The 17,530-nt window shown below is 36.2% G+C and overlaps 1 protein-coding gene across 2 annotated transcripts in view; it reads left to right on the forward strand.

Moving 5' to 3' along the window:
- Nucleotides 1-17,530, forward strand: part of LOC5577893 (catalase) — a 50,432-nt gene that overhangs the window by 17,882 nt on the left and 15,020 nt on the right. The window contains exon 2 of one of the 2 annotated variants that reach the window (XM_011495417.2): nt 14,056-15,691. The exons of the other annotated variant lie outside the window; for it this stretch is intronic. Within the exon in view, the coding sequence (XP_011493719.1) occupies nt 14,056-15,516 (1,461 nt within the window). The 3' untranslated portion in view covers nt 15,517-15,691. Of the gene's footprint in view, nt 1-14,055; nt 15,692-17,530 lie in introns of those variants that run through there. 2 annotated transcript variants of the gene reach the window in all.

The following is a 17,530-nucleotide window of genomic DNA, read 5'->3' on the forward strand; positions in this document are numbered from 1 at the left end:
TATAATATCACTATCAAGCCAAAAAGGCGAATTAACGGGCTAGTGGTTACTTAATATTGAGGGATTTTCCAGAGTATACTACTGCAGCAGACTCCTCCGAAGATTTCTCTAGTGACTGCTAGAGTTGATTTTCTATGGATTCTTCAAAGTTCATTTGGGATACAGTAATAATTCTACATATTAAACCCATTCATTAATAGTTTGCTGAACTTTGCCGAGCAGAAGTCTTCAGCAAACCGTATTTTCTATAATTTTCTGAATTTCAGCAAAATGCAAAAGTTACTAAAAAAAGGCTGATATCAGCGAAATGCTATGTAATAATATCTCCAATTATTTCAATATAGGTTTCTTCAGAGATTATGGCATACGTTCTTCAGGGATAGCACCTAAAAATTATCCAGAGTATCGTATGATGATTTCCCAATAATTATGTCTGCATTTTATCAGAAGAATCATCCGGGTTTTCAAATATCCTTGCAAAAGCTCTGCAGTTTCTATTACAAATATCTACTTATTTATTTCAGGATTTTCTCTAATAATTTATGGAAAAAATCCTTGACAAATTCCAGGAGGGTTTTTTGTATAAATTCATTATGAACTTTATGGAAGAACCTCCAATATAATTTATGAAGAAATTTTGGAGGAAACCATAAGATATTTTCTCTAAAAATGCTAATGGATTTCCTAGTGGAAGCTTTAAGAAATTTCCAGGTCTGATAGCAGATCCCTCCTTAGACACTGAGACACTATTTTAATTCAAGTGTTTAATTTCAACGGAGGACTTTAAAGACTCTTTTTTAACTAAACACGTCTCTAAACTCACTATTTCCTGTTTTGGCTTTGCAGTGCATCGTAATGCTAAATTCTAGAGACTCCAGATAAATCTTCATAGACTCTTACGTGATTATTCCCCAGAATTGTTTTCTTAGATTCCTTAAGGAAAAGTGTCACGATTCCTTCCAAAACACTTTCATGGACTTCTCTGAAAGTTATTTACAAATGTTTCAGGAATTCGTACAAGTAATTACTCCAGAGATCTTTCAAGAGGACTTAATTTCTTCAGAACTTTATTCAGGAAATCCAACGATACTGCCTCCAGTAATTTCTGCAGGACTTACCTTGAAACATTACTATCAGATACTATTCCAGGTTTTCCTTCGAAGTTTTTTTGGGGGGGGGGGGGGGGGCACGCTATGTCTGAACCAGACGATTATAAAAATCGAATGTACATCGGATTTTTTCTCGCTAGAGTTTAGTATTTGGGTTATATTTTCATAATCGGAAAGTTTTAAAATATTCCATCGGTGAAATTTTGATTTTTTCCACTTTTTAGCCATTTTTCATAGTAAATTCCATGAAAATCAAGTTTTCGACGCATTTCCGCCCATACAAAATGTTGGAAAAATTTCACAGATAGAATATTTTAAAACCTTCCGATTATGAAAGTATAGACCAAATACTGATCTCTGGCGAGAAAAAATCCGATGTACATTCGATTTTTATAATCGTCTGGTTCAGACATAGCGTGGGGGGGGGGGTGTTAATTAATTTGCTAAGGGATTTTTTTCTGGAAACATTCGAGAATTCCTGAGAAAGATCCAACGTCGATTTTTTCGATTATTCTTTCGGCAATTTTCTGATAGATTTCTTCATTAATTCGTCCACGGCTTGTCTCGGAAAGTTCCCCAGGGATTATTCCAGGAAATTTATTAAAAACTTTTCTAGGAACTCCTCAATAAATTTAACAAAGGATTTAGCGTTAAGTTCCTCCATATTTTGTTCTAGGAAAGTTGTCAACATTTCATCCACGAATTACGCTTATTATTTCATAACACGCAAATTTCTTCAGGGATTTTATTAGATGATGGTCAAGAATTTCCTTCAGACACTTCTACAGGATATAAGCCAGGAATTCGATTGACTATTTTTTCAATAATTATGTGAGCACAGTCATACCTCGATATAACGTAACCTCTTTATAACGTAACTCATTATAACGTAACTTTTACGATATAACGTAACTTTTATGGATCTCATTTATTTTTCCAATTTTTATTAAAAACATGATTTATGAACTACAACAAACATTCTTCAAGATTCAAACACCAACCAATACTAAATCAAAGCAATTCAAGTGTTTACTATAACTGAATACATCCATAAATCGATATCGAGTGAGCTTAATATTAAAACCAACATTTTGTCATTGCTGTACATGTATACATCAGTCTTTTTTATTTCTGTTGCACTTACGCTCCCATAGAAACCAAGCCTGCTACTCACCTCAATTTGAATTCAAAAACACTAGATCAAACTCAGATTAGATGTGTTTTTCACCAGGCTACGCCGCCATCGCCGATCCATTCAACGTTTATTTGATTTTTTTTCCTAAAAATTCTCAAAAAATATTTAGCCATTGCATGAGGAATTCTTAAAGATATTCTTCAAATAAAATTTCCAAGAATTTAACGTTGTTCCTGGAATTTCTCCAAGGATTTCAATTAGAATCATGCTGAGAATTCCTCCAGAGATTTATCCAATAATTACTTCACGCACTCGTCGTAAGCTCTCCAGATATTCGTGTATGAAACTGAAAACATATTCTTAAAATAATTCTGACAGGCTCTCCAAGAAATTCTACTAGTTAACCCTCCTGATATTCAGGTTGAAAAAAAAATCTTAGATTTTCTTCAGAAATGATTCCAAGGATCCCACCATTTTTTTCCTTTTTTAAATCGATTTCAGAGTTTCTAGGAACATTTAATCAGGATTCCTTGAGGAATTTCATCAAAAAGTTCTCATTAAATTCCACCAAGAAATGGTTCAAATATTTCTCCAGAATATATCTAAGAACTGTTTCCAAGGAATTCCGAATTCTAGGAATTTCAAATTCGACGATAGTGAATTTCTCCAACTTTTTTTTTCTATGAATTCTATTGTGCCTTTGATCAAGAATTTCACCAAGTAATTTTTCCAAGATATAAAGTGGATTCAACTATGAATTATTCAAACTATTTCGCCTACGATGCCTTATTTTTTCCGGAGTCTAGAGTTTCTCTAATTATTACAGCAATTTCCATGATTTTTTTAACAATCCTTTTAAAAAATAATCCAGTTATAATTCTTGGAATGCTCTACAAATTATTCCAAAAAATTATACAGGTATTCATCCAATAACCTGGTAAACCATTTTCTCGGAAAATCTTTAGTGCAGTGAATTTGCGAATGTGGAACGACATCTTTTATTGATTCCGTCGGGAATTTCTTAAGAAAGTTTTCTATGATTTTTTTCAGTGGGTTCTCCAAGTAATTCTTGAAATTATCGTCTAGAGATTTTTCTTTGGACCTTTTTTATTATAAAAATATATAGGGAATCGTTTAAAAACTTAGCAAGTTCCCCAGATCCCCCAGATAATTCTCCTAGAATACTGCGAATAATTCCACTACCTATTCGTTCAGAAACTTTCCATGGGAAATCCCTCAAGGATAGTTCTTGTTTTTAAAAGAGTTTTCTAGTGGTTTCTTAGTAAATTCCCTCATACATTTTTAAAGCAGGCTTGGAACATTCATTTTTCGGTGTAGAAATTATAAAAAGATTTGTCTTAAGATTTTTACCACAAGCACCTCATAACAACATTCTTCAAGTTTCATAATTATCTGCTTAATGAACTGCTCAACATTCCTTTTTTAAGACTTCTGAAAGATCTCATGTATAAATTTATTATAGAGATTCTCCGACTGTTTAAGGATTCATCAAAGGATTGCGGGAACTCGTTTCTTTAAAGATTAGCGCAATAGAAACGTAAACATAAAAAATTGAAAATAAAAAGAAAAATATAAAAAAAGGAAAAACATCGAAAAAATATGTAAAAAAGACTGAAAATGCCTGCTGTGTCAATAATATCAATTTTGAATCCATCTTCTCATCAAATAATACATTGTGAATTAAATCAATTCATGAATTCAAATTAAATTAAAGAAAAAAAATGTTTTGCTTCGATATAACGTAACGAAAATTAAAATCGAGTTACGTTATATCGAGGTATTACTTTGTTTAGAAAATCTACCAGGGATCATTGCAGGAGTTCATCAGTGATCTACAGATGTTTTATCAAGGATTACTACAGTATTTGTTTATTTTTTAAAATTTTTCAGGAATGTCTCATTATAAACAAATACCGTAGACAATTCCCTGGGCCATTCCACGAAAAAAATCTTGATAAATTCCTTGGAAAATTCCTCAGATAAATTCTGAAGAATTCATATAGAAATCTTAGGAGTAATTTCTTAAGCTTTCCTCAGATAAATTCCTGGTTGAATCCTTAAAAATGTACGTTAAATGTGCCTATAAAAATCCGACTGGATTCTTGAAGTTGTCTTGAACGGAATCGTGGAGGAATTCCTCACCAATGCCGTTGAAAAATCGATAAACAAGTTCCCGAGGAAGTATTTATAATAAGACCCGAAGTAAACTTTAGACAAATACCTAAATTAGTTTCTGACGAAGCTTCTGAAAAAAAAAATCTTGATGAAATGCATACAAGAAGCGAGCACGTAACGTAATTAAAAAAATACAGTCCGCATTCGCTAAAAGTTCTTAAGAGCTGTTTTTTTCCTGAGTCCTTTGTTTTTTTTTTTTGGTTTCTGGGGTCCAATTTTCAGTTACTAAATATTAAGGTGAATTTCAAATTATACTGACTAGTTTCTCACGCCTTTTCAGGTCCTTTTTATTTCCTGCTCGGTCTTTTTTTTACTTAGGCGCCGTCCACAAATTTCGTAACGTTCTAGAGAGTGGGGGATGTAGGCTCAAGCGTTACGGCTCATACAAAAAATGAAATTTTTCATATAAAAAGCTTTACCCCGTCTGGGGTAGGGGATAAAAAATTATCAATTTTTACGTTACGTAATAAATGGACGCTGTCTTATTAGATATCTCAACCCAAGTAACAATTTTGATTCTAACTGGTTTTATTTGAATTTATAACAGTTTTATAGTAGATTTGCATATTCTTCTAGGTTTATAGTAGTTTTCATCCAGTACAAATGATCTTACACCGTAGTTGGTTTTAAACACTTCTTCAAGAATACTTCGGATACACCATATAAAACCTCATATTTAATAAGAACAAGTGTCATTGGCAACAGTTTTATAAAGCTCTCGTACTTATCTCAAAGAACACGCTCTTGAGCAAGAGTGAGAGCTCTTGGCCGAGAACATAACATAATTTTCCCCCATCAATCAGCGCACTAAAATGTATATAATAGATTATAGCTCATTAATACCTACGACAGAGCCTTTTGCGTGGCTTGCCGACCTGTTCTTCACGGATTTCATTGTTGAACTTACGGGCAGATAACGTATGTGACTAGTTACAGAGATTTTCCTGCTCTTGGCCATGATGTAGGAGCGGAACTTTACCGCTGGATTTCCACTTGGCAAAGAGGTGTGCCTCTGGGTGTGATTAGATATCCACAGCCCATCGTTTTGGCCTAATTACGAAGTTCATCATTAAATACTTACCATTAGTCATTTCGTGCTCCTCTTAAATAACAAGAATAATTCCTATCACGTCCTTCAAGAAGATCAGTTTGTTTGCATCAAGATCGCCTTGAGCCTAAGAACTCTCAATTGATACTTGTTACACTTGCCCAAGTTCAGGAAAATCCATTATGATTCTATGATGGTGTTAAGTAAAACTGCAGCCATGATTGTGATAATCAATGCTTCGGGATGCAAGCCATGATGGGAGAATCCATGTATGCGGCAATGATCATCACCAAAGCGATGAAATTGTTTTTTCAATAATGTAATATTATCGAAGCGCATTGCGCTTTTCGGATGTTTCATGCATGATATTCACGATGTAGTAAGCGTGACAAGCGAAAATACAGGTAGGTATCGAAAATAAGAAAAGTCTTCATCACAGATGTGATTTTATTTGCATTTGGTGTTATTTAAAATATGCAATATTATGAAACAGTTTATATTGATTCGTTAACCAAATCAACAACATAGGATATTGTGAGTTCAACTTGTCTTGAGAACTACTTGTGGTAGGTTTATTGCAGTGTTGAGGACTGTCAAAAGTGCATGATCACAAGTTTCGAGAGATACTTGAAGTTTGCTCACCAACACCGTCTCTAGTATGGGCCTCTTTAGTCTTATGAGAGGTTTATGATTGGGTTAGCGCAGGTTTGAAGAATTACTGGTTTTATTCCTGGTTTTAAAGAATTGGTGTTAGGGATTACTTCAAGAATAGCATAAAATAAACTTTGCTACTTGGGATGTTTTTATTTTTAAGACACTCAGTCGTTACCATCTATGAAATACCATAGAAACAATATTAGATGCAATCGTGGAAAACCGAGGACTTCTCTGAGAAATTTGAGAAAAAAAATCAGAGGGGGTTGTGTACAAGACATGACCGCATGACGTTAACTACGCCAAGTGATTTTCTGCATTTGAATTTTAGATGATAATTTCGTGACGGTCGCAACATTTTAGATTTTCAATTGATACCCAGTAAATTGCCGTAAGACGTAGTTAAAAGCGAAGAAGCCAGAAATTGGTCTGCTTTGATAGTGCGCTTCCCATCCCATGTATTTGAACGTGTTTGGTTGCGTAGGAAAGGAGTCGACATTTTCCCAATTTTCGACAGTATATCATCAAATATCAAAAGTTTTCTCTATTTGAGTAAAATGTTGTATAAATTTCCGACCGATTGGTGGGAAAATATTGAAAATCTACCAATAAATGGCTGAGCTATTAGTATTCAAAATCTAACATAATTTCGTGACGGTCGCAACATTTTAGATTTTCAATTGACACCCAGTAAATTACCGTAAGACGTAGTTAACGTCAAAAGAAGAATGAGCGAAGAAGCAGAAATTGGTCTGCTTTGATAGTGCGCTTCCCAACCCACGTATTTGAACGTGTTTGGTTGCGTAAGAAAGGAGTCGACATTTTCCCAATTTTCGACAGTCTATCATCAAATATCAAAAGTTTTCTCTATTTGAGTAAAATGTTGTATTAATTTCCGACCGATTGGTGGGAAAATATTGAAAATCTGCCAATAAATGGCTGAGCTATTAGTATTCAAAATCTTACATAATTTCGTGACGGTCGCAATATTTTATTTCAAAACTTTAGAGAGATCTCTAGAGTAATTTGAAAGACTTTTTCAGTAAAAAATACTGATTGTATTCATAAAGGTTTCCTAAAGAAAACTTTTATATGAACTTCCAGAAAAAACCTATAAGAAAATCACAGGATAAATTAAAAAAAAACCTTGGGAATATGTTGAGCTAATGCCTTGTTAATTTCTGTTGAAATCAGTAAAAAATCCCAGGATAATACCTGGCGTAATGTTACGTAGAATCTCCAAAACAAATGCCTTTTGTAAAAAATACTTATAGGAACTCTAAATAAATCCCTTAGATATAAAATTACTCTTGAAGTATCCCCTAGTTCCTAGTTTCAGACATGCGGTCTCTAAAGTTCCTATTGTTCAGACACTCAATCGCTACCAGTCCTGGTTCATAATGTTTACGGAAATAAGTACCTCTAGTTAAGATAGCCTAAAGATACACTCTAAGTGGCGAACGATTTGTAAGGGTGTTCCACACTAACCCTCTAGCCAATAAGAGAAACATTGTAAACACTGTATCGATTAGTTTCGGTTGCAATTGCCTCACTTTCACGGTTCACCAGCAGAAACAACCTTGAGGAGGTTCTAGTAGCATAGAAACATTCGATCCGCTTCATCACCGAGGCGTGAACAACAACGGCGAATGCAAAACAAGTAATCATAACTTAATATTTCAATGAAAAGAAAATGGAAGTCTTTTTTCACAGCCGCAGCAGCAGCACAGAGTAGGTATTAGACTGGCCCTAAAACAAAAATGTTGTAAAACTCAACGGGGCACGCTCTAGATATGTGCCTTAGAGTAAGAAAAAAGCACTCTCAAAATTTCAACTCATTTGGTTGCTCCCCCAGCTGGCGCATTCAATTCGAAGTTTGTATGGAATATTCGTTTCAAATATATAGAAAAATGACAATATGTCACTGTTTCGTTCGGTATGCTAATTAATCGCGATCAATTGAGCCCAGAATGACAGATACACTAGTTGATACCCCAATGAACATAGTTGCAGAAGGTTGTATCTGGATTTAAGCTAATTTTCATTAACCTTTCAGTTGTTGAAAGTTATGCTTAGATCGGCACTCCCGTACAATATAAGCATGCATATAAGCATGCACCTTGTACCGCAGCTCGCCCAGCGTCATAGGTGGCTATGATGCGCTTAGTGGCTACCACCCAGCTATGTTGAAGAAATACTATGCAGTATTGAAAATCTACTTCAGATAGATGAAACACCAACTTTCTCAATTTTAATCATGATACAACCTTCTACAATATTGTTCGCTATAGTATCAAGTAGTGTTTTTGAAATTCTGAGTTCAATTGAACGCGCTCAACAATTTTCCTCACCCAGACAGGCGACGATGTGCTGTTTCCCATATGTTTGAGCTTAAAATCCCATATTAAATTCAATTCAAATGCGCCAGCTCATGGAACGACCAACTGAGCTGAAATTTCCAGGAAGTCTTCCTCTAACCCAAAGGAATAATCCTGAGGGGTGCCCCATGGAATAACACAACTTTAGTTTTCTCCCATACTGAGCTGGGCCAGTCTAGTAGGTATCGTCGGGGGAAAATGAAATCGTTGAACCCTGTTTAATCATTTATGCGCATACGAGGGCAGCAGACTTGCCAGACCACGCCATGTACTTATACGCGAATAAATAACTCACGGTAAAGGCGGCTAGTAGGTATCGGCAAGGACAAACAGACGTAACAGTTGGAACAAATTTCTAGGAAATCCATCGCCCAATCCACACTAGTATTAACTGGTAAGCATGTTTTGCGCAACAAGACCACTAGAATGCGCTCAAACTCGAAGAGAAACGATGCGTGCGCCTCTGGTTGTTAGATTTGTAACAGGGTGATCGATGGAAATTCCCTCAGCGTTACGTCTGTTTGTCTGTGGTATCGGTGTTGGGTATACTCAAAGTGCCGTGACGCCTCGATATGGTCGCCGGTATAAACCTCAAGTGTCTGTACTTGATCGAAGTTCCGGCGACCGGGAGTGTTTGTCTGCCGTTTGGTTGCATAACCACAATTAGATATGGCGATTTGCAAGCTAATGATCGAACGTGGTTAGTCATCTTTGGTGCGAGATAAAAACACCTGATGAACCGACTACTCATGTAAAAAATCGACGGCCATTCCAGAACAATTACGGAAGCTTTGATTTAACTTTGAAATTTTCCTCCATTCAAATAGGAAATTATTCTACACTGAAAATTCAACGCCAGTTTGCAACGACAGTTTGTGGTCTGCACCGATACCTAATGTCCATCCTACGCATATCGGTGCTGTTGCTAATGAATAATTCATCACGACACATTGCATTTTTTCTGCAAGAAACGGTTGTGTCCGTCAACGATGGAAATGTGTTAAAACGTTATTGTGGTGTGCTGGAGTGATAATAATCAAACTAAAACCAGTCCTGAGCTATCTGTATGGATGGATCGATCGCACACCCCCCTACCATTTGACATTGAACTTGTTCTGAAAAATGCATGCTCATTCGCGTGATGGTTCTAACCAATTAGGCATTCGGTTTGTGCATCTAAAACGCGAGAATTGATGGAAGGATTGTTCCGCTCCTAAAATTATGAAAACGAAGGTTCTACCTCTAATTGTGTTTACAGTAGTGATCTAATCGTTTTTGATTCATTAGCATTGGGCTGTTGTATGAGTTGAAACCTAATTGTAGGTGCAACGTTTAAAATTTACTAATTGATATCATCTAACTAAATGTTGATTAACCAAGTTGTTTCTAATTGTCCGTTAGATGACATAGCTTTGATTATTATATTTTTTATTTCTATATTAGTAATGTTTCGAACATAATTTCATGTCTTATGTCTTGTTACGGACTTGTGTTAAGCGAAAATATAATTGGGTGAAACAGATTTACACTATTTTTATCAATGTTTAAAATCCTTAATCTAACATTAACTCAAAGACGATTTATCGTGACAATAAAAGATATCAAAGCTTTTCGTCCAGTGCGCATCGTACCTTCGTGCTGTGGGTACACGATTTCTCTCTGCTCTTGGAAGTTTTTCTTTAAAAACTACCTAAAGCAATAAAACTGTACTTTTCAGTGCTACAAAATGCTACTGAAAAGTACTGTTTTAGTAGCACTGAAAAGTACCGTTTTTAATTTTAGCACTGAAAATTACTGTTTTCAGTGCTAAAATTAAAAACGGTACTTTTCAGTGCTACTAAAACAGTACTTTTCAGTACTATTTTTGTACTATTGATCCCTTTACGATCCTTGTTTGGACCAAATCAACAAATGTTTCCACTTCAAGTGATATGTCTGCCTCTGAATTTAATTTTCTAACTAAACAATTGAATCTAATAATTGATGCAGTCCTAGTTGGTGTAAAATTTACTAATCAAATTGTTATTGGATTACGTTTTTCTAATGGTTCAAAATAATAATTTAAATATTTTAAATTGGAATGCTCGTTTTCTGAATGGTAAAGAGGACGAGCTGTTTAATTTTCTTACAGCTAATAACGTGCGTATAGCATTTATTACTGAAACGTATTTGAACCTGGATCTAAACTCAAAAGAGATCCTAACTTTTTTGTTTATCGTAATGATCGACTTGATGGGGCATGTGGGGGAGTTGCAATCATCATTCATAGGCATATAAAACATCAACTGTTTTCGTCATTTGAAACTAAAGTTTTTGAAGCTTTAGGTGTTTCAGTTGAAACACAACTTGGTAGATATACTTTCATAGCTGCCTATTTGCCTTTCCAATGCTCTGGGCAGCAAGTTAATTTGCTCCAAACTGACTTGCGAAAATTGACTCGCAACAAGTCAAAATTTTTTGTCATTGGTGACTTTAATGCCAAACATTGGTCATGGAATAATTCTCAAAGTAATTCCAACGACTGAATTTTATTTGATGAGTGCTCTTCAGGATATTTCTCAATTCAATACCCTGATAGCCCTACGTGTTTTTCTTTTCTAGAAATCCTTCTAAGATTGATTTGGTCTTAACCGACTCTAGTCATCTTTGTAACCAATTAGTTACTCATGCTGTTTATTTAGTCTGACCATGTTCCTTTTACGTTTCAAATATCCCATGAAGCGATTCTCAATCCTATCAGCTCCACTTTCAATTATTTTCGAGCCGACTGGAATATATATAAAACACATATTGACTCTAATCTTGATGTCAACATTTCTTTACAAACAAAACTTGATATTGACAATGCTCTTGAAACTTTAACAAATTCCAAAATTTGAATCCGTGATTATAGACGATGATCTTAAACTCTTAATCCGTCCTAAAAACGTGAGGAGAAGGCAATTTCAACGCACTCGCGATCCTGCTATGAAAATTATATGGCAGGATTTGCAGAAAGAAAACAAGAAACGTTTTTCACGATTAAGAAACAAAAATTTTGAAAATAAAATTTCTCAATTGTACCCTGGCTCTAAGCCCTTTTGGATATTATCTAAAATTTTGAAAAAAAAAACCTTAGAAGCCAATACCGGCATTGAAAGAGGAAAACAAATTATTAAACTAATTGCGAAAAAGCTCAAAAACTTGCTATGCAGTTTAAAAGCGCGCACAATTTTAATTTAGGACTTACAAGTCCAATTGAAAATCAAGTTACTCAAACCTTCGAAAATATTCTCGATCAAGAGAACGTTTTCGAAAATTCCTGGGAGACTGATTTGGAAGAAGTGAGAACTATTATTTAAAAAATCAAAAATATGAAAGCTCCTGGCGATGATGGAATTTTCTACATTCTCATCAAGAAACTTCCAGAAAGTAGCTTATTATTCTTAGTTGATATATTTAACAAATGTTTTCAATTAGGGTGCCGGTGCCATTAGTGGACTACCTAAGCTTTAAAAAATCATAACAAAATAACGAAAAGCCTTAACAGAGATCTATTGGCGTCAACAGAAAGATTTCAACCTCTACTATATGGGAAAAATATAAAAAGAGTGATAAAACTATTTTTTAACATAAAATCGCTTGAGCCACTATTGGTACACGTGTTCCAGTAGTTGCGCTAGTGCTCCAGTAGTAGACGTTCGGGAATGATACAAGGAATTTTGAACAAAATGGTACAATTTTACATGGGTTTTACATTTTTCCCTCGGAACAGCAATTAATATCTTTCGAATGAAGCTTAAAGATCATCTCTAGGGCTTTTTTTCATTTTTATACATCAATTTTAAGAACTGCTTCCATCCGTTGATCCACTACTGGAACACGACGGCGACTATTGGTGCAAGGGAGCAAATTTTTTGCGTTAAATTAATTATTTATATGACTTTTTGATAGAATAAAAAGCTGAAATTTGGCAAATCGGCTAAACTAGAGGCGATCTATCCACCAAAAATAACACATGTCGTTTTTATCGAAAAATGTTCGTTTTATTCCATAGTCCAATCTACTGGTACATTACAACCATTGGTACCGGCACCCTAGCATATTTTCCTGACAAATGGAAAAATGCTAAGGTTGTACCAATTTTAAAACCAGACAAAAATCCTGCAGAAGCTTCTAGCTATCGTCCAATCAGTTTGCTTTCCTCCATCAGTAAACTTTTTGAAAAGGTCATTTTGAACAGAACTTTTACGTGTACCAAATTGGATTCGTTCCAATAAATCTGAAGGCTATTCTACTGTTCTTGCTTTTCTAGACGTAGAAAAAGCATTCGACATGAAAGCTTGATTCTAAAAGAAAAAAATTGAAAAAAATCTTTGTTTTCGGATGACGCAAGCCTCTCCGGCAATCGGCAAAGGACTTGCGTGTCATCTGTAGTAGATTGCAAGAAAGTTTGGGTATTTTCTCTTCATACTTGCAAAAATGAACGATTTATCCTAATGCTTCTAAAACTCAACACATAAACCAAAAGCTATTTTTTAAACCTTCAAGTAGATATATTGTTACGATGAGAGGGATCCCAATAAATATAAAAATATGTATTACTGTAAACTAACATTTGGAACTTTATTCGTCTAATTTCATGCAAGCATTTAAACTCTTTGATTTCATGTTAATTTACTGGTACAGCCAGACTAAAACTAGTATAAATTCAAAGCATAGTTGGTAACCGCTATATAAGACCGAATGAAGTAAAAAAATAACAACTTACCGGTCAAACCTGCGGCCGATCGTGGTAAACACATTCAGTATCCAGTGCAAAAACCGGTTGCTCACGATGAACGACAAACAACGCTTATTTTTAGGCGCAGGCACTGCGCTGCGACGACTGGCCACTCGTTGCGCATGGAGAAAGGAAGATATGACAGGTTTTGCATCGAAAGCGGTGCATTAAATGCTATAACTCTATCCGGTCTGACCAAGTTTTTTAGTTTAACAGAATACCGAAAAAATGGTTATTAATTAATTGAAAAAAAAAAATAAAATGTAATAACGAACCCATGTAATACCATTTGTATTTTCATTGCTACCAATCCAATCAATGTTCTGTAAAGAATAATCATAAAAATACAGCATAAAGACATACAATCAACTACAACTAATTTCATTTGCGTATATCATTTTTTTTTTTTTTATTAGTATCATTCCAAACATTACATTCATTTCTTATATCTAGGTGTTCTGTGTTATTTGACAACACTATCATCCTAATTTGGTAAAACAAATTTAAGATTTAATTAACATTTTGTTAACAACATATTACATTTCATTTGCCGTAGCAGTTCAGTTTTTTTACAGGTGAGTTGATTTCACCTGCTTATAAGAGAGGTTTGCGTATATCATTGTTCTGTAATTGTGCTGTCCATCATCTGCGTATTCGTTTTTCAAAAGTGCAGTTCCATTTGTGATCGTAAGTGCATGGATTCTCAACAATGGTGGTGCAAAAAATGTGATCCAATTCCAATAGTGAAGAAAATTTACTTTTTCCAATTCAAGGACAAAACGGTGTCGACTACGAGCACGGGAACTCCAGTGGGAACCAAAACCGCTTCCGTAACCGTTGGCGAACGGGGTCCACTGCTGCTGCAAGATGTGCACTTCCTCGACGAAATGGCCCACTTCGACCGGGAGCGTATTCCGGAGCGTGTCGTCCACGCTAAGGGCGCTGGAGCATTCGGATACTTCGAGGTAACCCACGACATTACCAAATACTGCGCCGCCAAGGTCTTCGACACTGTTGGTAAGAAAACTCCACTTGCTGTGCGTTTCTCCACCGTTGGTGGCGAGAGCGGTTCTGCCGATACCGCTCGTGATCCACGTGGTTTCGCCGTAAAGTTCTACACCGACGACGGAGTGTGGGATTTGGTCGGAAACAACACTCCGATCTTCTTCATTCGTGATCCCATCCTGTTCCCAAGCTTCATCCATACGCAGAAACGTAACCCAGCTACTCACCTTAAGGATGCCGATATGTTCTGGGACTTCATCTCCTTGCGTCCGGAGACTACCCATCAAATCATGTTCCTGTTCGCTGACCGTGGTATTCCCGACGGTTACCGGTTCATGAACGGCTACGGATCCCACACGTTCAAGCTTGTCAATGCTGATGGTAAACCGGTATACTGCAAGTTCCACTTCAAGTGCGACCAGGGCATCAAGAACATGGATGTGAAACGTGCCGATGAACTCGCTGGTGCCGATCCAGATTATAGCATTCGCGATCTGTACAACGCTATTGCTAAGGGAGAATACCCCAGCTGGACTCTGAAGATCCAAGTTATGACCTTCGAACAGGCTGAGAAACTGAGCTTCAATCCCTTCGACCTTACCAAAATCTGGCCGCAGGCTGAGTTCCCTCTGATTCCGGTTGGTCGAATGGTGCTGGATCGTAACCCAAAGAACTACTTTGCCGAAGTTGAACAAATCGCATTCGATCCTTCCAGCATGGTGCCCGGAATTGAAGCTTCTCCAGACAAAATGCTCCAAGGACGTCTGTTTGCCTACACTGACACTCACCGTCATCGTCTTGGAGCCAATTACACTCAATTGCCGGTTAACTGTCCGTACCGTGTATCGCTCCGCAACTATCAACGTGATGGCCCAATGAACTGCACCGACAACCAGGGAGGTGCTCCGAACTACTATCCAAACTCGTTCGGTGGCCCAGAACCGTGCCCATTTGCTCGCAAGGTGCAAAATTCTAAACACAGCGTTTCGGGAGATATCGATCGTTTCGAATCCGGAGATGAGGAGAACTTCGCTCAAGCCTCCGTTTTCTATCGTCGTGTTCTGGATGAGGCTGCTCGCAAGCGCATGATTTCCAACCTGGTCAACCATATGAGCAATGCGTCTCCTTTCATTCAGGAACGTGCTGTTAAGAACTTCGCTGAAGTCGATGCTGACTTTGGACGTCAGCTTTCGGAAGGTTTGAAACTGCGCAGCACTGCAAAGATGTAAACTTTTCGAACAATTGCATGACCTAACACTTATATCACATACTTACACCGTGAACACGAAGGAGCACCTACAATTTTAGAGTGGCTATATGGTTAATCAAAATATTCTACAAGCTCAGCCATTTATCTGAGTGATGGGTAATGTTAATATGAAATAAAAGTTTAACGATTTCCTATAGGATGGTTTTATTCCACATATCACAAGACGACGGCTTTTGGGTGAGATATGCTGTTTGCTTTGAAGATTTGAAGATAAAAAATATTACCGTAAGGACGCCATTCACCGCTCATTGAATTATTTTGGAAAATCTGATCAAATATTCGCAATAAAAGTCATCAGCATGTATTAGTATACCAAAATGGATTGTATCAGAATGAAATTCTGATTCTATATTATATGCTTTTTAATAAAAAATATTTTTAGGCTGTTTAATGCGGTAAACATGAGTTGAACAATGATTTTATTATGACAAATCTAAAAATGCTTCTAAGCTTCCACGGTTTAATATGATGTCGTACTAGAATACGAAGATAACAAACGGCTAATGAAAGAAAATTATTTCCAACTAGTGCTGTATATAGAACCTCATACTTGATGAGCGGTGAATGGCGCCCTACACAAGTATCATTGGCATACATGTTATTTGGTACCATTGTACGTTATTAACATTTCAACTTTTTTCCTACAAAAAAATGTTTTATCTTGTGTCTAGCGCAAAAAGTTGCGAAACATATCGAAAAAACGATTTTTGACAGAATTTAACGTGTTGAAATGGGGTCTTCCTAGTCGAGTGGTTAGAGTCCGCGGCTACAAAGCAAAGCCATGCTGAAGGTGTCTGGGTTCGATTCCCGGTCGGTCCAGGATTTTTTCGTAATGGAAATTTCCTTGACTTCCCTGGGCATAAAGTATCATCGTACCTGCCACACGTTATACGAATGCGAAAATGGCAACTTTGGCAAAGAATGCTCTCAGTTAATAACTGTGGAAGTGCTAATAAGAACACTAAGCTGAGAAGCCGGCTCTGTCCCAGTGAGGACGTTAATGCCAAGAAGAAGAAGAACGTGTTGAAATGCTGTTAAATGAGCGGTGAATGGCGTCCTTACGGTACTTACAAGTGTGCCATTATACGGGATTGAATTAGAACATAGATTTATTTGTCGGTGGTATTAAATAGCTATGTACCATAAAAACTTGAGGATAAAATTTTACTTCGATTATAATATATGTAGACGTCATGTCTAGTCTAGGTTGACGCTAAGTATTGGATAAGAAATCAAATATGAACAGTAATTGCAATACTATGAAGTACAAGTCTGTTTGTTTGCTTTTTAAATGTGATTAGCGACACAGTCAGGTTTCCTATTAGACGCTACCACCATTTTACGCGCACCGCAATTCCTCAGCTGTTATCCAATCGATTCAAATGAATTTCTGCAAGTAATAAGCTCATAGTATATTTCAGCCACAAACAAAAAATCAGCTTCATCCTATTAATGTCTAATGAGAAATTGCCCTGGAAGCAAGTAGGTAACAGCGTCTTACAGGAACCTGACTGTACGTTAAAATGATAAAATGATATCTGCACATCCAATTTTCAACAGTTCATAACGCATAACGTACAGTTCATAACGCATAACGTACCTACATATTGCAGTTGAAACATATTTGAAACCTGAATTCAAATGCAAAAATATTTTTTTTTTTTTAATTTTTTGAAACGATCAATTGGATGGAACTGCTCGTGAAAAAATTCCCAAAGTAATTCTAACAGTAAGATTTTATTTCACGAGTGCTTTTCAGTATATTTCTAAGTTAATACTTTTATCACATAACATAAGTGGAACTCGAGCTCAAAAAGTGATACCCACTTTAATATTTGCATCACATAACATAAGTGGAACTCGAGCTCAAAAAGTGATACCCACTTTAATATTTGCATGCTGGTATAAGGACATCGAAATGTCAAAAGTGTTATACCACCAATACTACAATCGCCTTAGTATTGAAATGAACC

This window comes from Aedes aegypti, chromosome 2, assembly GCF_002204515.2.
Source record: "Aedes aegypti strain LVP_AGWG chromosome 2, AaegL5.0 Primary Assembly, whole genome shotgun sequence".
NCBI classification, from domain to species: domain Eukaryota; kingdom Metazoa; phylum Arthropoda; class Insecta; order Diptera; family Culicidae; genus Aedes; species Aedes aegypti.